At 39.1% G+C, this 23350-nt stretch overlaps 2 protein-coding genes across 3 annotated transcripts in view; one reads left to right on the forward strand and one right to left on the reverse strand.

Moving 5' to 3' along the window:
* fancm (FA complementation group M) overlaps window positions 1-23350 on the reverse strand; it is a 129988-nt gene that overhangs the window by 96661 nt on the left and 9977 nt on the right. For both annotated transcript variants that reach the window (XM_033027348.1, XM_033027349.1), the window contains exons 2-4: window positions 22030-22202; window positions 21851-21928; window positions 17415-17573 (exon numbers count right to left, since the gene is read on the reverse strand). In XM_033027348.1, coding sequence (XP_032883239.1) covers window positions 17415-17573; window positions 21851-21928; window positions 22030-22202 — 410 coding nt within the window. The remainder of the gene's footprint in view (window positions 1-17414; window positions 17574-21850; window positions 21929-22029; window positions 22203-23350) is intronic.
* LOC116977079 (heme-binding protein 1-like) lies at window positions 690-14964 on the forward strand. Its single transcript, XM_033027351.1, has 6 exons — window positions 690-908; window positions 1108-1321; window positions 7340-7437; window positions 10629-10770; window positions 11753-11936; window positions 14625-14964. Exons 1-6 carry the CDS (start codon window positions 864-866, stop codon window positions 14794-14796), a joined length of 855 nt encoding a protein of 284 aa, XP_032883242.1. The 5' UTR covers window positions 690-863; the 3' UTR covers window positions 14797-14964.

A 23350-nucleotide genomic window follows, 5' to 3' on the forward strand; every position in this document is an offset into this window, starting at 1 on the left:
TATTGTGTGTTCTTTTTTGATTGTACTGCTGCTGGCAAATTCATTTCACTGCACTTATGTGTATGTGATGAATAAAACTGATTGATTTATTGATTGATTGAACTGATGATGTCCATGAATCGCAGACTTCAAGCAGTCATTGCATGCAAAGGATATGCAACAAAATACTAAACATGACTACTTTCAATTACATTACATTGCTGTGTCCCAAACATTATGGTGCCCTGAAATGGGGGGACTACGTATAAACGCTGCTGTAATTTCTACATGGTGAAACCAAAATGTATAAAAACGGCCTTTATTAAAATCTGACAATGTGCACTTTAACCCAATTTTCTATTATAAATCTCAAAGTGTGGAGTACAGAAGCAAATAAATAAATTATGGGTCTCCTACATTATGGAGGGCACTGTATAACCTAACCACACCTTAGATACAGAATTTAATTTGTTACTAAGGAACATACAAGTGATATTCAACGGGATCAACAAACTAGCATTTCCATAGATTTATCGTGTAAGATAAATGTATCTCGCTGAGTTACTCCAGCTTTCTGTGTCTACCCATAGATTTATCACTGGACTTGAGGGCATAATAAACCAGCTCTTCAGGTTTGAAAGAACCCCCCCCCCCCAAAAAAAAAAAACTCCCAAAAGCCATGGCATCCAGGCCTGAATGAAGAAAACATTCGGCATTAAATCTTGTGCATGAGGACACGTTTCGCGATCTATGCCTGACGAGAACCTCTCGCTGTGTTACGTTCCGGCGGAGTTGGTTCCTCCCATTCTTCGAGGCAGTTTCTCGGCGCACTGCTCGGGTCCCTCTCTTTCAGTGAAGCGATTCGCCGCAATCAGCTCCGGCTCATGACAAAAACAAACTCGTCGGAGTGGGGCACTCTTCAATCCGAGGTAAGTCAACAACGCTACTAATAAAATATTATGTCCCGAGTTTAATACCAGAGAGTGAACTCTGGTTCATCCCCATTTAATCTAATATTATTATTAATGTCATGGTTCCTGCATTCATGTGATTTTAAACAGAAACACAGATTTACGTACTATTTTGACGGCTTAAATTTGTCTACATAAAAAGTTTCCGACTTCACAGATGGAGCGTCAAAGTCACAGCGCCGAAACAGGCCGACGGTCGGGTCGGCATCTGATCAGCTTGGAGGATCTGGATTCGATGACCGATAATATGGACACGGAGTTGGTTCACAACGACAACGGGGAAGGGGAAGAGGAAAACGAGCAAGATGAGAGCGAACTCTTTACGTACTGGCGAGACGTCGGCCGTCGTCACCTGGTGGATGTGCCAAGAGGTAAGTATGCTTAAGACAACAGCTGTTGGTTATCCGCGTCTCGATCGCAATGAAGTGGTTATTACAAAAATGTCTCTCTCCTTTCTCTCGCCTGAGTCGCCTTAGTGGCTGTTAATCACACGAAACATTTCCGTATTGGTTCGTACAATCAACATTAAATTGGTCGCCTGTATCCAAAACAACGTTGTAGTAAATAGCTACTTTGCCCCCAGCGTAACATTCTCATTAAAGGTAATAGTTCTTTTAATCACCTTTCCCAAACGTTGAGTGTTTACTAAGATTGGAAAACATTTTGAAATAAAATGTGCTTTCATTTCAATTAGACCTTATTCCAAATCAAGAAAATTACAAATTTACAATCCCTTCTATGACAATTAACCCGTTAGTAAATGAATGCTGTGCAAAACAAAAGCAACTTTAAATTTCTATTTCCTCCCCCCCGTTTTCCCCATGATGTTGCGGATCTTATACCAGCAATCCCAATTTTTCCACCTTAATGTTTGATGGTGATGAACCCCCACTGACGTTTTGGTGAACTGGATTTGTTTGTCACTCATTACAAAAAAAATGAAACGTTTTGGAGAGAAACGCTGCTGATTCAAACGTGGCATCAATTTTAAAGGCAAAATAGACACAAAAAGCTGGAGTAACTCAGCGGGACAGGCAGCATCTCGGGAGAGAAGGAATAGGTGACGTTTCGGGTCAAGACCCTTCTGCCAATTGGGTTTGAAACAAAAAAATTAACATTGACCAGTAATAAAGCTAAGCTCTGGAAGGGTATCAGAAGATTGGAAACCAGCCAATAAGACTCTCTTGTGCAAAAAAGGAGAAAGGCAGAAGGCAGGAAACTAGAAACCAGTTAAACAGTTGTTATTTGAAAGACGCTGGAGTCAATAATAAGAGAAGATAGGAAATCATTTTGGAAAACTGAACGTAATTAAACTTGCTCCACATTGTTTTTTGAAAGGCAAATCATGTTTGGTAAATTTGCTCACGTTCTTTGAGGATGTAACAATGCAAGTTGATAGAGGAACCTGTGGATATAGTCTATTTAGAATTCCAAGAGTGTTTAATGCTGTGCCACATCAGCTTTTGGTGCATGAATTAAGAGGAAGTGTGTTAGAATGGCTTGAAATCTGGCTGTCTTATCAAACAGTTTTAATAAACCAGTCATTTTCAGACTGAAACATATGGAGCACCAAGGGGATCATTTCTTGGCCTGCAATTGTTCACTATTTGCATTAATGACCTGGAGAAAGGAATATGCAAGATTCTCAAATTTGTCAATGATACAAAAATAGGTGAAAGGGAGTAATCTAACAAGTAATTCTGCAACAGGGTATTGATAAATTGTTACGGTTGGCCAAAGATCAGTAAACAGAATTTAATGTGGGGAAGTGCAAGGTTTGCACCAGAAAAAGTCAAATGGCAGTTTATCTAAGTGAAGTGACTGTACGTGTGTGATGTACAGCAGGATATAGGTGTTTTAGAGCAAGGGTCTCCAAACTATGGCCCGCGAGCCACATCCGGCCCGCAGCAAGCTCAGCGCAGGACAGAGCATGTGTCAGTTAGGCGCCGATTCGAGTCGGGGAGCACGGCAGCCCGGAGCTGCTCTTAGTATTGTTACTGGGTAGGTCTCTCAAATTGTCAGAGCCGAGACATCACAGGGCCGCCTTGAAGGGTGCAATGGGGGGGGGGGTGTGGCAGTGGTCAGAATGGGTTGGCGGCGCGTTTTAAAGTGCGATCATTCCTCTCTGCCCTCTCTCTCTCTGCCCCTCTCTCCCTGCAGATGAATCTCATTATAAAACACTTCCCTCTCCTCTATCTCTCTCTGCCTGCCCTCTGTCCGTCTCTCTCTCTTTCTGCATCTCTTTCTCTGCCCCTCTCTCTCTCGGTCTCTGCCCTCTCTGCCTGCCCTATCTCTCTCTGCCCCCTCTCTCTCTCTCTCATTAAATTAATAAAACTGACATTTCTTTATTTTTTCCTATGGCCCGCAAAAATGTGCCAAATATATAATGTGGCCTTCAAGGCGAAAAGTTTGGAGGCCCCTGTTCTAGTGCATGAATCACAAAAAGCTAAGACTGAGATACGTAGGAAATGTATTCACGCAAAGATCAGTGAATCTCTAGAATTCACTACCCCAGCAGGTTGGGCAATCTGGATCATTAGAAGTATTTGAAGTGCAGGTGGATATTTAATAGAGCGAAAACCGTTGGGTATGCAGAAATTGGCATGTAAAACGAGCCGAGTCAGCATAGAGCAGGTGAAGCAGGCATGTCCCATTCCCAGCAAAAAAGACACAAAATGCTGCAAATATATCAGTAGTCAAACAGGATTTCTGGCAAATATGGATAAGTGATATTTCAGGTCAGCACCCTTCTTCAGACGGTACTATCCTGACCCGAAATTCACCTAGCAGTGCTCCTTTTCTCCAGAGATGCTGCCTGACCCGCAGTTACTCCAGCACTTTGTCTTTTATTGGAAACCAGCTTCTGCAGTTCCTTGTTTCTTCCTATTTTTGTGTTGTATAAAAATGCAGTGTGAAATATTGCTTTTTATTTCCAAAATAGGTAAAATGTGAAGATTGTGGATAAGCTAATTGAACTAATGTTATATTATTGTTATCAGGGAAATTAAAATGATTGATCATGACAGGATGACAAAACCTGTATTTATTTGCTTCTTTCTTGGATTGATGAAAGGACACATACGCTGTAAATTACTGGCTCACTAATTAGAACAGATTTGGAAATCATTCTGCAATGGATCCAGGTATTCACAAAATGGACCCAGACAATCACAAACGTTATACACACCGAGCGAGATTGAAATATCAAACAGAATTAGACATTTTTTGTACAACTTTACAGGGAAAGCCATCATAAAATAAATCACTCCCTTATCAATCGAAGCAAACTACAGTGGATGATTCAAAACTAAGAACATGTGCTGCATAAACAAGTATAATTACATTTTTTAAGTAATATATTCTCCAAAACCTTAAGTGTTAGCATATGGAGATACTTAGCAGCCCAGTTTCAAAGTTGCCAAACATATAAGATTGTTAAGGGTTTGGACACGCTAGAGGCAGAAAACATGTTCCCGATGTTGGGGGAGTCTAGAACCAGGGGCCACAGTTTAAGAATAAGGAGTAAGCCATTTAGAACGGAGACGAGGAAACACTTTTTCTCACAGAGAGTGGTGAGTCTGTGGAATTCTCTGCCTCAGAGGGCGGTGGAGGCGGGTTCTCTGGATGCTTTCAAGAGAGAGCTAGATAGGGCTCTTAAAAATAGTGGAGTCAGGGGATACGAGGAGAAGGCAGGAACGGGGTATTGATTGGGGATGATCAGCCATGATCACATTGAATGGCGTGCTGGCTCGAAGGGCCGAATGGCCTACTTCCTGCACCTATTGTCTATTGCCTTATAGTTAATTCATTCAAAACAATAGTTCCCATCTAAAAACAGTAACCATGACTTTTGTTAGAAAATTTAAATTAAACTAAATATCAGGAATAAATATTATGTACAAGAATAAGATTTTTTAAATAATCAATTGGAATATGCCAATTTGAGAAGCTATGTTCTGCTTAGATAGAGAAAATGGAGATTCAAATCATGAGGGGTTTTGATAAAAGAGTACTGTGTTCTCTCGTCATATTGTAATAATTGTTATCCAATTCCAACTACCACCCTCAACTCTTGTTTTTCTCCTACTGGACTGGTTTTAAACCAATTTTCCCGTTTACTTCATTCTCCAATAACACATTTTTTTTAAATCCTGTTGTATGTACAGCTGCTTTCAATTCTGCTTAATGTTTTTCCTACTTCACCTGTGAAAAATTTCCTTAGCACAAGATAACGTAGTCAGCTTTCAAGTAGCTAGACCAAATTCATCTTTTGATTAAAATCTGTTACACTAGCATAGAATTCTAATTACTTACTTAGATGTAAAAAGCATCATTATACAAATTTTTGCTGATTGCTGGATGTCTTTAAAATTATGAAGGTGTTTAACAGGATAAACAAAGAAAATGTTTCTAATAAGGAGACCACAAACCTAAAATAAAATATAAAAATAGTTGCTAAATTGAGAAACATCTTTGCCCAAGAATGAGTGATTATAAGATAGTTGGGCAATTACCAGTGATGCACTGAAAATAAATCAATTGTAGGGCTCAGAAAGCAGAAAATCTTGTTTCTCTGTATAACGTAATCAAGGTAGGCTGTAATCTGTAATCATTCTCTCAGAATGGCACACCGTGCATTAACTAATAGTAATAGTAACTCCTCTGAATAAATCAATTTAATTTAGTCTGTATGATTCTGAGATGTTATATGATTCTGAGATGATAATAAAATCAATTCAATTTAGTCTGTATGATTCTTAGAGGTCACGGTGGCGCAGCGGTAGAGTTGCTGTCTTACAGCGAATGCAACGCCGGAGACCCGGGTTTGATCCCGACTACGTATTGGGGGTTCATTATTGATGTGGATAGAGAACTGGCTAGCAAACAAGAAGCAAAGAGTAGGAGTAAACGGGTCTTTTTCAGAATGGCAGGGAGTGACTAGTGTGGTACCGCAAGGCTCAGTGCTGGGACCCCAGCTATTTACTATATATATTAATTATTTGGACGAGGGAATTGAATGCAACATCTCCAAGTTTGCGGATGACACAAAGCTGGGGGGCAGTGTTAGCTGTGAGGAGGATGCTAGGTGGCTGCAAGGTGACTTGGATAGGCTGGGTGAGTGGGCAAATGCATGGCAGATGCAGTATAATGTGGATAAATGTGAGGTTATCCACTTTGGTGGCAAAAACAGGAAAGTAGACTATTATCTAAATGGTGGCCGATTAGGAAAAGGGGAGATGCAACGAGACCTGGGTGTCATGGTACACCAGTCATTGAAAGTTGGCATGCAGGTGCAGCAGGCAGTGAAAAAAGCAAATGGTATGTTAGCATTCATAGCAAAAGGATTTGAGTATAGGAGCATAGGGAGGTTCTACTGCAGTTGTACAGGGTATTGGTGAGACCACACCTGGAGTATTGTGTACAGTTTTGGTCTCCAAATCTGAGGAAAGACATTCTTGCCTTAGAGGGAGTACAGAGAAGGTTCACCAGACTGATTCCTGGGATGTCAGGACTTTCATATGAAGAAACACTGGATAGACTCGGCTTGTACTCGCTAGAAGATTGAGGGGGGATCTTATAGAAACTTACAAAATTCTTAAGGGGTTGGCAGGCTAGATGCAGGAAGATTGTTCCCGATGTTGGGGAAGTCCAGGACAAGGGGTCACAGTTTAAGGATAAAGGGGAAATCCTTTAGGACCGAGATGAGAAAAACATTTTTCACACAGAGTGGTGAGTCTCTGGAACTCTCTGCCACAGAAGGTAGTTGAGGCCAGTCCATTGGCTATATTTAAGAGGGAGTTAGATGTGGCTAAAGGGATCAGAGGGTATGGAGAGAAGGCAGGTACAGGATACTGAGTTGGATGATCAGCCATGATCATATTGAATGGCGGTGCAGGCTCGAAGGGCCGAATGGCCTACTCCTGCACCCATTTTTTATGTTTCTATGTTTACAGGTGCTCTCTGTACGGAGTTTGTACGTTCTCCCCGTGGATTTTCTCCGAGATCTTCGGTTTCCTCCCACACTCCAAAGATGTACCGGTTTGTAGGTTAATTGGCTTGGTATAAATGTAAATTGTCCCTAGTGTGTGTAGGATAATGTTAATGTGCGGGGATCACTGGTCGGCAGGGACCCGGTGGGCCGAAGGGCCTGTTTTTGCGCTGTATCTCTAAAACTAAAAACAAATCTAATAAGAGTGATTAAAAACACCGGCCCTTGGGAAGCTGAAACAAAGTACAGAAGCTACTTAAAAGACAGTGAAAACAACTTAATTTTTTATCTTATCACCGATTCATTTTGCGTCACAAGTTCCTCCAGTGCTTTTATCCTGACCTCTATAAAATTGTGAGATTACAAATTGTTGAACTTAAAATTTCCTTTTATATTTTAGACATGGAAGAACCAATCCAACAGATGGCAAGAAACAATCAATCTCAAGATCGGCAGCCAGTCCCATTTACACCACTGGGCCATAAAACAAGGCAACAAGTAACAATGAAGGCCCATTTAATGGATATAAGAATAAATAATTCTGCAAAAATGAGAAGGTGCAAGTGGTGCTATTAATAGGGGAGAAGCACAGTATGAGAAATATTCTTGGCTTGGCAGTTCATTATGTAGAATTAGGATCAGCTCGGGTGAAGTTGAGAAACAGCAAATGGCAGAAAACACCAATGGAAGTTAGTTATAGGCCACCAAATCATATTTTATTTTGGGCACAGCATAAATTAGTAGATTGGAGCTGCATGTAACATGGGGAATATAGATTTCAACCTACATATGTGTATTTTTTACAATACTGGCACACAATACTGTGACAAAGGGGGTCAAATTTCAAATTCCTTCAAAAAAGTTGACAAGCACTTTATTGGGTTCATGACTAACATAGTATCAACAAAAAATAAGAAAAAATAGCATATTGATGGCGTTTTCAAGAATGGCATCAGAATACACAAATACATTTTGTGTAACAGTTGTCGCGTGGTGTCCACCAATGACCTGGTTGGCACAGTAAGTGCACGCATTTCTTATTCCTTTCTATGTTTATGAATACCAAATGGAACAATAAAATTGCAAACACTGTTTAAGGGTCATGTTGATGCTTTGGCACCGACCGTGCAAGAGCTGGCTGCTCTTGAAAAGGAGGCGCAGTCGTCTTTCTTACAGTTTGGCTTTCTTCCCAACCAATTGTTCAAGCGCTTTTGATTGCAACATGCGCCTTAATTTAGTTCAACAAAGAAACTGACAAGTTACTAAAGAACCTTCATTCACCTGACCATGTACTCGAATAATGCATCCATCTGAGTGGACACTGCAACGTGTGTTACACAATCATGCACACAAATGGTGGACCCGCAAAGGTTTGGTGTCCCGGAAAACCAAATTATATGCATAGATAGAAAAAACGGTACATTACCTTATGGATTTGAGCTATATCAATGGCCGATGATTCGGCGGAAGGATTGATTTGGGATGATTTTTTAGTAAGTTAAATGTCTCCGTAACGGTCGTTGTGGAGCTTCCGGAGGTTGACACGAAGGAATGAACTTAGCGACTTGGTCCGTACGAAAGGTAAACAAGAGACAGTGTGTTGCCAAATTGAAGACTGGCTCAGCTTCATTTTTTTGATGACAAATTTATGCCCACATTTTTTTTTTTTTAATTGACTTTAAAAAGTCTGAATATATCATAATATGTGTTTTTGACGTCACAATATTGTTGGTATATTAAATGTGAATAGAAAAAAAATAATTAACTTGTCCAAAAATCACTACTACCATAGGATGCATCGTTGAGGTTGGTGAAAAGCAGTAGAGGTTTGGAGCCTCCATAGTTTAACTTACGGAGGTACCGACTGCGATAACGGTCGTTGTGACAATGGACACCAAGCACAACGGCCGTTATGGGATCTTTGCCAGGCGGAATACCTGACATGTTACTCCATTTTTTTCCTGGTATTGATGAAGATATTTCCCTAGATCATTATCAAAACGTATATGTATGAGGGGCCATCTGAAGTTTATTTATGAATTAAATATTCATGACTAAATATGGCACAGTTTTTATGTCACATATTGGTGTTAATTTTATGTCACCAAAATGGTGTTAAAACGATGAAAATGTGTCTGTTATGTAAAAAGCTTTTGACTTTCAGTCTTGAAGTTATCTAATTTATATCTGTTATTTGTAAGGTTTCACATGATGGGTAGATTTTTGTTAAGAACAGTGAATTGGTGTAAAAATGGCAATGGAATTGGCATTTTACAAAAATGCACAATTTGCAATGAAATATGTACAGGGAGTCCTCAGGTTACGGAAGATCAGATTTATGGGTTAGCAGAAATTATAGAAAGTATTAACATAGAGGCTTGGAGAGACCAACCATAAACTGGAACTCCTGGACTCTGTCCACAATGGGCATCTAAAATTTCTGGTTAGATTCTGTTTTCCCACTCCCACACCAACCTGTCCTCAACCTGCTATGACAAGGCCAAACACAAAATAGAAGACCAACCTCATATTCTGCTTGGGTAGATTACAAGCCGAATAGTATGAACACTGATTTTTGTAATTTCAGGTGATCCACACCCCTGATCTTCTTTCTCCTCCCATGCAGTCATCTACCCACCTTGGTTTATTCTCCTTTTGTTCATCTTTCTAATCCCTTTCTCCTCTCCACCCGATTCTTGCTGCCCATAATTTGAATCTACCTATCACCAACTCACCCACATCTCCCTCTTACTGCCGTGTGCTGGCAATTTTGCCTCTTCTTTCTTTCCTGATATAAGGTCTCAATCTGAAACAGAAACATACACCTTCAAGTTCTTCAAATGTTCTATTTCTTGTTGGTGTATATAGTTGCTAAGAATAACAGTCGTCCTAAGATTTGAGAGCATTTTACGACCAAAGGAACATAAAAATGACAAGGTTAAGGTTGAGTGCTGGAATAAACTGACAAGAAACATAAATGGACTTGATACATGCATTTAAAAAAGGAAAAGATCCCTTTTAGACAGAAACAAAAGGATTTAGATATAGGGAAAAAATGGCTGAGAAGTTAAATATTTTTTACCATCTTTAGAGGAATAAACAGGAACTAATGAGAATGAAATACAGTTTTAGTATTTGGCCTACATCACCAGACTCCAAGCACAAATTCCCTTCTTGAGTGATTCTACCACAAAAGATTTTACATCATAGAAATTGAATAAAACAACAATGCAAGGGACCTCAATTGGCACCATGACACAATGTTAAATTCCAGGTGTTGTTAAAACAGCTATTAAACATTCCTGTAAGACACAATATTTAAAAAAAATTAAAAAATCAGGATGGCACCACAAGCGATCCCACAATACTACAGCAAGGGTCAACCCAGACAATGCCCTCAAATACTGAAGGATTTAATCCATTATTTTTTTTATAAATGCAACAATAATGCATCCATTGGCATGTCAGTCAAATAGTGTCAAAACACCCAACTGATAGTGAAGCAAAGCAACATGAAAGACACCTCTCTCAAAAAAACATATGCTTTTTCAATGGTATTTCTGACGTGCCTCTAAAAGCAGTATCACAGCTCCTAAAACATAAAATGTCAATCATTTCTCAATATTTGGTCAATCAAATATTATTTAGGATGACAGAAAAATAAATTTGCTTTCCATTTTTTCCGACAGGCTGATGAACCATTGTATGAAAAACGTCAATATGAGAAAGCCAATTGGGCTTGTGTAACTCAGAATGAACCTGGCTATGAGCAGAGCACATGCAAGGGATTCATGAAATTGATGAAATACATTTGTCAACAAAACTCAACAGGTGATTCTCATAAATGATAATTTACACCCAGCTAATGATGTTCTATAGCAGTTAGAAAAGCAAGATAAGTAATTAAATTTTCAACAATAATATCTTTGTCGGTATTTAGAAGGAATAATATTTGACTAATCTGCACCAGCTTTAATCGCAACTTTATACAACAAGATAACGTTGCCAAAGTTAGTAAATGTTAACAATGCAAATGTAAATTGTATTTAGGGCATTTGGTTAAGTTGAAATATTGCACATATAGAACGTCTATGGTACGACAAAGAGCTCGCGGGTCCGGGGGGAGAGAGAGACCGCTTCCCAGAGCTCCCGCAACGCGACTTCTCCAGCCCGTGTCGCGGGGTTGGAACGACCCGGAGCGGGGTCATATATCGCCCGGCACGGCTTCATGGCCGTGGGATATTCCAGCGCCCGCCGGGGTCTCCAACTTCGAGACTTCTAGACCGGGAGCAGGGCCGTAAATTGCCCGGCACGGCCTAAAATGGCCGTGGGACTTATCATCGCCCGCCTGGAGCTTCGACATCGGGAGAGACATGGAGAACAGGGGAGAGAAAAGACTTTGCCTTCCATCACAGTGGGTTCACTGTGATGGATGTTTGTGTGAACTAAATTGTGTGTATGTCTAGGAATTGTCTTTGTTTGTATGGCTGTGGAAACAGAATTTCGTTTGAGCCTCACTGAGGCTCAAATGACAATAAATTGTATTGTATTGTATTGTATTGTATTCTGTATCCTTAATTTGAAATACCGATATAGTGAAGAATAATTTGGAAGGTAATTTGAAGAACTTGTTTATTGTTAACTGTATCCTTCTTCCGTCCTTTCAAGTGTGTCATATTTTCTAAAAAAAAAAGGAAATCTACAATATTTTATTGCTTTTCACAGATAGAAAAAAGCATAACTGGTATTCCTTTGCCAAAAAATATCTATTGTAAAATGTCCAGTAAACCGCAGGTCTGCCTTGTTTTTGCAGGACTTTTCCTGGGAATGACATTACCTATTGTCACCATTGTGCACACCAACCAGAACAGATCAGAACTCCTGCCTGGAGTAACCATTGCTTACTACATCCCCACTCACTTCCAACATCAGGTTCCGCAGCCCTTCGATGCTGACATTGTCATAGATGAATCGCCTGCTCGCATCATTTACACAAGGCAAGTTTTTTGTTGCATTTTACAATCTAATAGTCTACATGACAAGCATGCAGATGAGCATTTAAAAGATGTGCCAGTTCTGAAAAGTTGTAATAATGCAGTTCAGAGTTACATAAACATGAATGATTTCCAGCAATATTACTATTTTGGAAGTGCTTCAAGAAGCCAAGTCATTTAAACATAATCTAAACAGGAATCTATGCCTGGGGACAAATGTACCCAAACAATGCATGTTTTATGTGAGTAGCATATCACAGAAAACGGATTAATACTTAGTTAGCCGCCTTATTATTTTCTTCAAAGAAAATTCTCTTTAGATCAGACTTAAAAATGATCATAAGTTTCATCCAAATGAACTCTAATGAGTTTAGCTTAGGCAAAGGGCCTATTCACGTAAATAGGCGTTGTAAACATCCATCTGGATAGATACATTAACAATTTCGAGAAAAGAGAGTGATACGGGAAGATCTGCAAAAAAATGTAAAAAAGCTAAAGTATAGATGAAATGCAAAGGCAAGTGCAAGAAAAATTAATTTCAGCAGGAACATAAATGGGTGGAAAAAAACAGGTATGTGAAAAGGTGGTTAAAAATGAAGTGACATTAAGTTAAATTATAACTGAAATATAATCAAGGAATCAAAAGCAATGTATTGTGGAGCAGTGTAAGAAAAAGCAGGAATAGCAATGAGAAGGTTTTCTCAGAAAATAAAGCAAAATGAGCTATACCAGAGAGAAAAGGAGTGTTATAACAAATAAAGTATATTCCATAAAAACAACACAAAGAGAAAAATCCTCACCATTGGAAGCAAAAACACCACTAATAGCAGGAATAAGCGCTTCATTTGCCCTTTCTACCAACTCTGCTATTCAGTATGATGAATGCTGATCTTTTGCCACTATCCCCAGTTAACAACACATCCCTGCTTATCCAAAAATGTATACCGATCTCTTGCATTTATTTAGTGACTGAGAGTTCATCGTCCTCCATGCTAGAAAATTCATTGTCTTCTGGATGGAGAAATACTTTCATCTGTCCTGAATGGGCAACCCCTTATTTTGATACTGACCGCTGTCCCTACATTTGCTCCACAAAACCCCATGAGGATATTATTTGTTTCAATTAGATAATTGCTCATTCTTCTAAAATACAGGAAAGGCCCTGCTTAATCTCTCCTTGTATGACATCTCTCTCTCTCTTTCCCATCTACTTACCCTCCCCACCACAACCTCAAATCCTAGCCCAGAAGGCAATCCAGTATAGATATTCATGTCCCTCTGTTTCAAATACAACTGCTGCATAGGGAAGATAGACACAAAAAGCTGGAGTAATTCAGTGGGACTGGCAGTATGGAGAGAAGTAATGGGTGACGTTTCGGGTCGAGACCCTTTACCAGACTGGTTAGGGATAAGGGAATTATAATGGGATATGGACAGGTATGTGAAGTGATAAAGAACAATGAATGAAAGATATGCAAAAAAGTAACGATGATGAAGGAAACAGGCCATTGTAAGCCGTTTGTAGGGTGAAAATGAGAAGCTGGTGCGAATTGGGTAGGGGAGGGATAGAGAGAAAAGCAATGCCGGGGCTACCTGAAGTGAGAGAAATCAATATTCATACCACTGGGCTGGAAACTGCCCAAGCAAAATACGAGATGCTGTTCCTCCAATTTGCTTTTGGCCTCACTCTGACAATGGAGGAGACAGAGGACAGAAAGGTCTGTGTAGGAATGGGAAGGAGAATTAAAGTGTCCAGCAACTAGACATGCGCACGATAATTCAGGTACGGCTTCACCAGTGGTTTATATTACTGCACTAAAACATATTTATTCTTGCACTCCAGCCCAATGGCAATAAAAGGTCACATGCCATGTGAAGAGTGTTTTATTGTCATGTGTCCCAGACAGAACAATGACATTCTTACTTGCTGCAATAAAAGGTCACATGCCATGTGTCATGTTGATTGCTTACACACCAGAATGTTTATTTTCACAATTCATCTATAAGGACACCCAGGTCCAATAACACCAAGACTTTTCAACTCTCAACATTTCAAAAAATTGTTTTTCTGTTTTTACTACCAAAGTGGATGTCATATTTTTCCACGGTAGACACAAAATGCTGGAGTAACTCAGCGGGTGAGGCAGCATCTCTGGAGGGAAGGAATTGGCGATGTTTCGGGTCAAGACCCTTCTTCAGACTGTGTTGGGTCTCGACCCGAAACTGTCGCCCATTCCTTCTCTCCAAAGATGCTGCCTCACCCGCTGAGTTACTCCAGCATTTTGTGTCTACCTTCGATTTTACCAGCATCTGGCATTCTTTCTTACTCATATTTTTCCACATTATATTCCATCTTACATGTCCTCAGTCAACTCTGTCCATATGCCCTTGAAGCCTTTATGCATCATCTTCACTAATGCCCATGCTGCTACCCATCTTATTTTCAGGAAACCTGAATATTTCATACTTGATCCCTCATCCAAATCATTGAGAAAGGTTGTGAACAGGTGGGACTCCCTGCATAGATCCATGTGAAACTCAAGTGCCATAAATATGCAGCACTTGCACTTAAAACAAATGTGTATATACGCATGCCTTAGCCTTCAGAATTCATTGTTAGAAAGATTAATCCTGCAAATATACAGACAAAGGTGAATAAGACTAAATGCTCATAATTTTCTGCTTGTGTAGATCTTTTAATGGCATCACTAATGAAGATTCCATTTTACAAGAGATAAATCGTCTAGCAGAGGATCTCGACTCTCCTGAGCTGTTCCTGCAGGATACCTTTATTGTTGCTGGTTACAACAATCCTGCTGATCCAAACCGTCGAAATGAGATCTGGTTTATTCAGAGGCCTTGAGCAAATAGTTCATATCTGGCACAGACCTTGTATAATGCTTATTTTGTGAAAATGTGTGTGTAACATGTGATGGTACAAGCTAACGTAAAAACATGCATCAATTGAAATCTGTCACATGAATATAACAAGATGATGACGGTTGACAATTAAAAATATAGATTAATGTAGTATGAATTTGCCATGAATAGTTAATCATTGCACCATCCATCCACATTGTCTATAACATGTCTGCAGTTCCCACCTTGGCCTTAATCATTTTATAACTCTTAGAACACAAATTAATATCATTTTTGATCTTGAGGTACTATTCAAGAAAAAGATGAGTGTGCTCATTCACCTCAACAATAGCAATTTCAGTTTCAGTTTATTGTCACGTGTACAGAGGTACCATGAAAAGCTTATCTTGCGTGCTTTAATGTTATTATGAAGCAATTGTAGTTACACATGCACAGGGCAGGATCACTCAATTCAAAATTCCCCCAAAATAATGAGATACTGATTTATTTCAGCTAGCTCATTTAATTTGAGTGGATATGATCATAATTGGAACCTTATTGTTGGTCCAATGCTTATCTTAACACTTTACATCAAAACAGCCAACTTCTTGAGGTGCAATGCCCAAAATGATTTCCAAGACTGCAAAGTATGTACATAATTTGCCTTCACTATAAAAAAGAAATCTGATTTTTAAACAATATAAAATAATGAATAAAAGAAGCATCAGTTGTATTTAAAATGCAGCTATAGGATAAGGGAAATGCATAAGGAAAAATGCAGGTGGAGCATAGGAGCAGCCATGTGGCCCAGAGCCTAGGCCAAGACTCAGAGGGGGAGGAAACAAGAACATTGGAGGTCACTGAAAGAAAATGCAAACAGAACACTGACAGCTCAGATCAGAACAGCTTCAAATCAGTGGAGCTATGGGAGAGTTGCACTACCCACAGTGCGACTTGTTGTTTAAAGCAAAATATTTTTGAGAGATGGTAAAGCGAGTCATAAGAAAAATAATTCTCAATTAAAAACTTGGTGTTATATGAATTCCCTCTCCTGGGATGGCACAATAGTTCTGTAAGCACTGCAACTGCCCTACAGCTCAAGCAACCTAGGTTTGATTCCGAACTCCAATGTTGTCAGTATAGAGTTTGCAAGTTCTGCCTGTATCCTAATAGATTTCCATGGGTGATCTAGTTTGCTCGCCCATTCGGGAAATGTGCTGCCAGAGCGGGTGGATGCTAATGGGCATGTATGAGAGAATAGATTGCATAGAAGCAATTTGAAGAACGGATCAACCCTGGATCAATGGATCAACCCTGGATCAATGGATCAACCCTGGATCAATGGATCAACCCTGCCCACGCCCCAAATCCTTTCAAGTCAGAAGATAAAATATCAATAACACTTTTCACTATAGCTGGAATATAACAGATTGCACCTATTTACCTATAATTAACCTCATGTTGGTGGATGGTAAATTATAGAAACATTTAAAGGAGTACAATGTGGTAGTAACATTTACTTGTCAACCTACATCTCCTGCACTACAATTGGGGATTTTTAAAAAAATCATCTTTCATCTTGGATAGACCAAACAGCACTAAGTGTCAAACGAGAAACTGCCTCATTCTGGATGCTTTGCCTATCTTATCCTATTTAAACCATATTATGCAGAATTTGTATGGTGATTAATGTTTAGTTGTTTACTAAAGTTTCCAAACCAAACAATAGATAGTGGTAAATTGGCCACACCTTAGTTCATATTTATGAATTAAATATAGCTAATGACAAAGCATTCACTTTGGTGGAACAGATGCAAAAACAAAAAACAACTTATTCTTTCACTCTCAACCTCACTCTCATGCGCAATGCTCATGAAAACAAAATAGTTCCTCAAATGTTAACATTGATGAATTACATTTTTGTAAAGATAAAACAAACTGTCTAAATAAAAATATCTTTTGAAATTCTTTCATCTATAATTTGCATTTACTGAAAGATCCTCAGGCACTTAATAAACTACCATCAACCAAAAAACCTGGCACTGTGTCACTGAGAAATATATCAATTCCATCAACCAAAAAAGCATGGTCAAAGGCTTTAAGATCCATCTTCAAGGAGAGACGTGCAGAGGTTTTTGAAAGCGTGGGGGCAGGGAAGAAAAAAAAATTAGAGAAAAATGAGAAAAAAAACACCAATGCAGATAAAAACATAACCGGTAGAATTATTAAAATTAGGAATATGCAAGAGGTCACAATGAGAGCAGCAAGAAATGCTGAGACAGTAGTGGTTGGGATAATTGGGAAGTGATAGGTCACAATGGACAAGGATTTTAAAATTGATTGAATGGCAGAGTGGACTCGATGGGCCGAATGGCCTGATTCTACTCTTATAACGTGAACTTGTATATAAATGAAAATGAATATATTAAGTGTTGAAAAATTCAAAAATTTGAAATGAAAATTAAGTGTATCTATTTCAAAATGCCAAAAAAATATCAAAAAAACTGGAAAGACAACTTTGAAAAGAATGGAAGATGGAGTAAAATCTTAGTAGTCTGGCATTTCACTGTTCACCTCAAGCCAAATAACTTCTGTCCTTGTCAAGAGAAAAATAAAACTCACCTGTAGGTATAAAGACTGAACAGCAATCAGCTCAGGACCCAAAGGAAGAACAAACTTCTCGACATGTCGCTGGTGAGAGTACGGTTGGATATCTATTGAATCTTCAGACCTGACCTCCAGACGTGAAATCATCAGGTTTGAAATTACTTGCTGTACAGCCTGTCACAACAAGAACAATTACATAATATGGGCATATCAAATAGCAGAAAGTTCTCCCTAACCAAGCCTGCCAAATTCCTCAAAGAAAAATATAATTGACATTTTCACCATTCCAGTTACCTACCTCTCCCTAAAAGCCCTGTCCTACTTCACCCAAGAGCTCTCCCGAGTTAAAAAAAATCAAACTTGTGGTAAGCACGTAGAATGAACGTAGCGGGTACGTCGGAGCTCGCGACGTCTCTTAGGGCTAACGGCAGGTACTCGGGAAATGTGGTAACTTGTGAAGATTTTTCAAGATGTTGAAAAATGTCCACGAGTAAAATATACTCGGGATGGAAAATGTTGATACTTTTTAACTCCTAGTTATACTGTAGTAGCTTGTGAGTTTATCTTAGCAGCTCGTGAGTTTACCATCCCCCTCGCCCGATCTTCATTGAACCTACCATTTGGCCAATCTTTTACTCAGCTCTGTAATGTTTCCTTCCTATCAAATACTGTTTTATAACTCTCCCATCTGTCCACGTGGAAAGCTTGACTGGTTGGAGACGCTATCTAATGCAATTTCCTGTTATTGACTAAGATAATTTCTTTGCTTTTGCAGAATATTTGTTCAGACTTCTGAGAAAATTTGAAAGCAACATAATAATCCATATACTAATCGCGTTAAAAAGGTTGGACCCGGCAAATAAAAATTGAGAATATCTTGTATTCGAGGTGCATTGAAACCATATAAAATGTTGTTTAACCTGTCATATTCTTTAAACAAAGGAGGGAGTTTTCACAAGTGATTCAACCGATGTGCAATTAACAACCTGCGTTATTGTGACATGATGGATGTCGTTCAAGTCGCCCTCTAAATGTAAATATATGGTATTTTATCCCAGCATTCTCCCCCCCCCCCCCCCCCCCCCCCCCTTACCACCACACAAGAAGCTTAACTGGAAGAGTTTGCATTTGGAGAAGTTCGATACGGACAAGGAATGAAAATAGCTATGGATCAATTAACAGCGAGCTACGAGATTAGATTGAAACACCTGTCAGAGGGCTAAGAAACAATCCTGAGTTGACGGCGTATTGTTTTAAGTGAGCATTTTGCAGCAACCTCACCTTATATTCTGGTTAAATATTCTTTCCACGGAAATCTCCTATTTCACTTTAAAATTATATTCATTTATAACCGTTTGCAACATCAGTAACCACCTTAATGTTCATGCGTTTAGTACCGGGTATGCTTGAAACAATTTATTGTAATGTACCATATCTTTTAAAAAACGACATCAACCAGGTGTGAAAATTACACTGAATCGAACGATGATTGAAAATGCCCGGGAATCGACTAATCGCGATCCTGCTGCAAAATTTTTAAGTGGAAAGTTGTATTTTATTTCAAAGTGGGAATTTGAAGATAGGGACAGAGATGCTACACGGAGATTTTGATAGGAAGGAAATGTTACAGCAGCTGAGTAAAAGATTGGTCAAATGGTAGGTTCAATGAAGATCGGGCGAGGGGGATTGGGGGTGGGGGAAAAGTATCTATAGCTTGGGACTTGCCTAAGTGAGATGGATTATCATTCCACACCAAATTTCTTAGACCTTTTATGCAATTATCACAACATTATGCTGGATATGGATCTACGGACTATGTATGGTACATGCTTGTAAATTAGTAAAACAAATGTTCTTCTTTAAGTACTGTTGTTTCTGGGATGGGGTGACTGATTACAAATAACCTAATTCTATATTTTGTCATAATGTGGCTGAAACAATGGCATATTTTGTGATATTTATTGATAGTCAGCAATAATTATATCAATGTTCGCTGATGACACAGTGGTGGGTCTCATCAGCGACAACAATGAGTCGGCATACAGGATGGAGGTGGAGCTGCTTACAGAGTGGTGCAGATCTCACAATCACATCCTCAACATGGAAAAAACAAAGGAGATGGTGATCGATTTTAGGAGGGCTGGAAAACACCATCACACACCACTGCATATTGATGGTGCTGCTGTGGAGAGGGTCACCTTGGGACTTCACCTGGCGGACGACCTGACCTCAACGACCAACACCACAGCAGTCATCAAAAGAGCACAGCAACGGCTCCACCCCCTCCGGAGACTAACGACCTTCTACGGGGCACCATCAAGAGTATATTGACCTACGGCACCACTTCCTGGTTTGGGAGCTGTAAGGCTTATGAACAAAAACAACTTAACAGGATAGTGAAGACAGCCAGTAGGATCATTGGTGCTCCACTCCCTTTCCTGTTGGAGATCTATCAGAAGAGCAGCATCCGCAGAGCCATCTCCATTATTAAGGACCCCTATCACCCATCACACCACATCTTCTCCATTCTGCCATCTGGGAAGAGGTACAGGAACATCAGCTACAAAACCAGCAGGATGCTACACAGCTTCTTCCCACAGGCAATAAGACTGGTCAACGGACTGTGTCCCCATCCCATATATCATACACCAACACATCTAACCTCGCCCATACTTTGACAGCCAGGCACCTGTCAAAGCAAAACCATTGTTCGGTCTGAATGTCTGTTTTTAGTTCAATTATTAGGCCTATTTTAGATATGGTAATTTTAAAGTTGTATGTATTTATTCTGTTTTTATTAACTGCACTGACAGGAACTGATTGAGAAACAATTTTTCGTTTCCTCTGTGTTTGTAAGTAAGTGAAAATTACATTAAAGTAATTACTGAATACTGAGATAGATACAACTAAGTTTGGGGAAAATATTACCTTGCAACATTCTGTACGTCTGATAGATATTGTGAAATGGAACTCAGAAATTATGGGAGGATTACATAAAACTACAACTCAAAGGTAATGAATATACTGAGTATTCTTATTTCCATCATGAACATACAATAGTGAGATAGGACACCAGGTCCTACTACGGTAAACTTACGAGCTACTACGGCATAACTAGGAGTTAAAGTATCCCATTTTTCCATCCTGTGTATATTTTACTCGTGGACATTTTTCAACACGTTGAAAAATCTTCATGAGTTACCACGTTTCCCGAGTACCTGCCATTATCGCTAAGAGACGTCCCGAGCTCCGACGTACCCGCTACGTTCATTCTACGTGCTTATCACGAGTTTGATTTTTTTTTTAAACTCGGGAGAGCTCTTGGGTGAACTCGCACAGTAGGACAGGGCCAAGCGAATCCATTCCCCAGATTCCCCAACCAGGCATTTCATCCAAAGCCAGTTGGCTCCTCTGCACCCCAATCTTGCCTCACTTCTATCAAACATTGCAATTCAAATAATATTTTCATCACCTCTGCATGTGGTTCCCTTCCACTGCAGCATTTTCAAACTTTTTATTACTTTCCTTAAAAAAAACTATTGTTCTACCAAATTCTTACGCAGATTTATTATGCAAACAATGAACCTTTCCATTAAAGCCATAAACAGATTGCCAATTCTTCTGACATCTTTTGAAATCTTTTCAGTTGGATGATCAACTCGTGTCAGAAATGTTTCTGTGCTTTTTGTATAATAGTTTTGTATTATTACAATTACAATTGTATATTATAACTATTATATTATAATTCTTTATAACGAACCGCCTAACAACTTTTTGTCCCAGCAGTTTTTTCTAGTGTTGTACAATTTGTAGAGACTATCTTTATCAGGTTCTATGAATTCAGACACAGCATCACCAGGAGGTAACTGCAAATGCAGGAAAAATCATAGGTAGACAAAAATGCTGGAGAAACTCAGCAGGTGAGACATGCAAGGATTGTATAAGGCTGCCTCACCTGCTGAGTTTCTCCAGCATTTTTGGCTACCTTCTGTGAACACGTGAGTTGATGCCTGCCATCTGGGGCAGGATCCATGTGTACACATGATTGATGTGGCCCGCCATCCGCTCACAGACATGCGTCCTGGCCCCTATGTAGAACAAGGTTGCCGACCCCTGTTGTACGGGATGATAATGCAGCCTTGATATCTGGCAAAGTGGCCTTGCAGGGCATGAACTGTTGCCCATAATGAGATTTATAGGTATGGTGATTTTAATATCCAAAGAGAAGCACTTTAGAGGCTACATTCATGAAAAAGAAAGCTAAACCTTGAAAAAATATTTTCAAATACAGAAACGGTGACGTCTCCTAAAGCAGACATTCTTCATCTCTACAATAATTGTACCTTCAATGTCCTTCTGCTATGATTTTATCCTTTGTGCAATTATCTAGTCAGAAAAAGGGTGAATTACATTACAATTCATATATTGCATAGTTTGTGTACGTAACTAACCTTTATGTCCCCACCAGGCGTGGCAGTCAAGGCCAGAACACGGAATTGATGTGTATAGTTGCATAGCTCCTTAACAACCTGTAATCGAAAAAGTTGAACATTATTAAAAAACTTAAATCATAAGATGTCACTCTCTTGAAACAAAGTAGTTACATATATATTATTAAATTGTACTGTACCTGGCAATAAGCATAATTTCCTAGTGCCTTATGTGCTTCATCCACCACCAAACACTTCACATCAGTAGCTGGACAAGCTCCTCGAGAAAGGTCATTCATCATAACCTGTGGTGTGAGGAAGAAAACGCGCCTGGTATTCCAAATAGTCTGGCGATTCAATGCCTGTGTGTGTCCTGAAAGATTTATGGAATACTTACTGGATATTAATTTTGGTTCATACAATTTTATAACATTTTATAAAATCCAGCTTGCCGCAATAACTGCGAACTAATGACATTTGTACAAAATTGCATTGACATGCGAGCATTAGAAAACCAACAGTCAAAGCCAAACTGCATGGACCAGATGTAGATTTGATTCTCATTCTTGCTGAGGTTTCAAATCAGTTGCACAAAATAACATTTTAAATCTTCCTTAGTTTTCTTTTACCCAGCTTTGGGACACTGGAAACAGATTACCCGCCCCTCCTATCGACAGCATGTCATGTTGGGTAGCTTGAAGATTGAGATAATGTTTCAAAATGCACTTAAAAAAAAACACATGCATATCAGTTGCTTGCCTCCAAAAGAAAAATCAGGAAATATAAATGAAGATCGGGAGGTAATACAATTTCTTGTTTCATATTTTTCAGACTTTTGAACTATAAAATAATTGAAAAAATGTCCTTAACTCGAGTTAATTATAGCTGACAAAATAAATTCACAGGACACCCTATTTGAGAATTCTTTTAATCATGGTATCTTTCATTCACCAAATACTGAAATTTGCATAAAATTCAGTAAAACACAAATAAAAATGCTTTTTCCTGTTAGGTTTCTCAATCTGGTTGTTATCAACCATTTATTTTGCGCATTTAATCATTATGGAAAATGGACATGAAATCAATGTTCTGTTCACGAGCATCAATTATTAAAACATTACTTAAATTTACATGAATCTGATGTAAAAGAACACTGATCAAAGATAGACACAAAAAGCTGGAGTAACTCAGTAGAGAAGGAAAGGGTGAAGAAGGGTCTCGACCCAAAACATCACCCTTTCCTTCTCTCCAGAGATGCTGCCTGTCCCGCTGAGTTACTCCAGCTTTTTGTATCTATCTTCGGTTTAAACCAGCATCTGCAGTTTCTTCTTACACAAAACTGATCAATCTCGGTGCGAAAGATTTACAGCACAATTTGCATATTCACAATAATCTGACCAAGTGCAATAAGTAGATCCTGAGACATCATTTGCAGCAGGAAAAAAAAGTTGCTTTGCTGATGAATCATTAAGAATAATTTACAACAAACAGATGTCCCAAATAAATCGTCAAAACAATTTT

This window comes from Amblyraja radiata, chromosome 9, assembly GCF_010909765.2.
Source record: "Amblyraja radiata isolate CabotCenter1 chromosome 9, sAmbRad1.1.pri, whole genome shotgun sequence".
NCBI classification, from domain to species: domain Eukaryota; kingdom Metazoa; phylum Chordata; class Chondrichthyes; order Rajiformes; family Rajidae; genus Amblyraja; species Amblyraja radiata.

Bases quoted from the DNA above. Each gene is read 5' to 3' on its own strand.
- LOC116977079 (XM_033027351.1), top strand. From the start codon at position 864: ATGACAAAAACAAACTCGTCGGAGTGGGGCACTCTTCAATCCGAG. The intron at 909-1,107 runs GTAAGTCAACAA...CCGACTTCACAG, and splicing joins GGGGCACTCTTCAATCCGAG to ATGGAGCGTCAAAGTCACAG. The intron at 11,937-14,624 runs GCAAGTTTTTTG...CTGCTTGTGTAG, and splicing joins GCTCGCATCATTTACACAAG to ATCTTTTAATGGCATCACTA.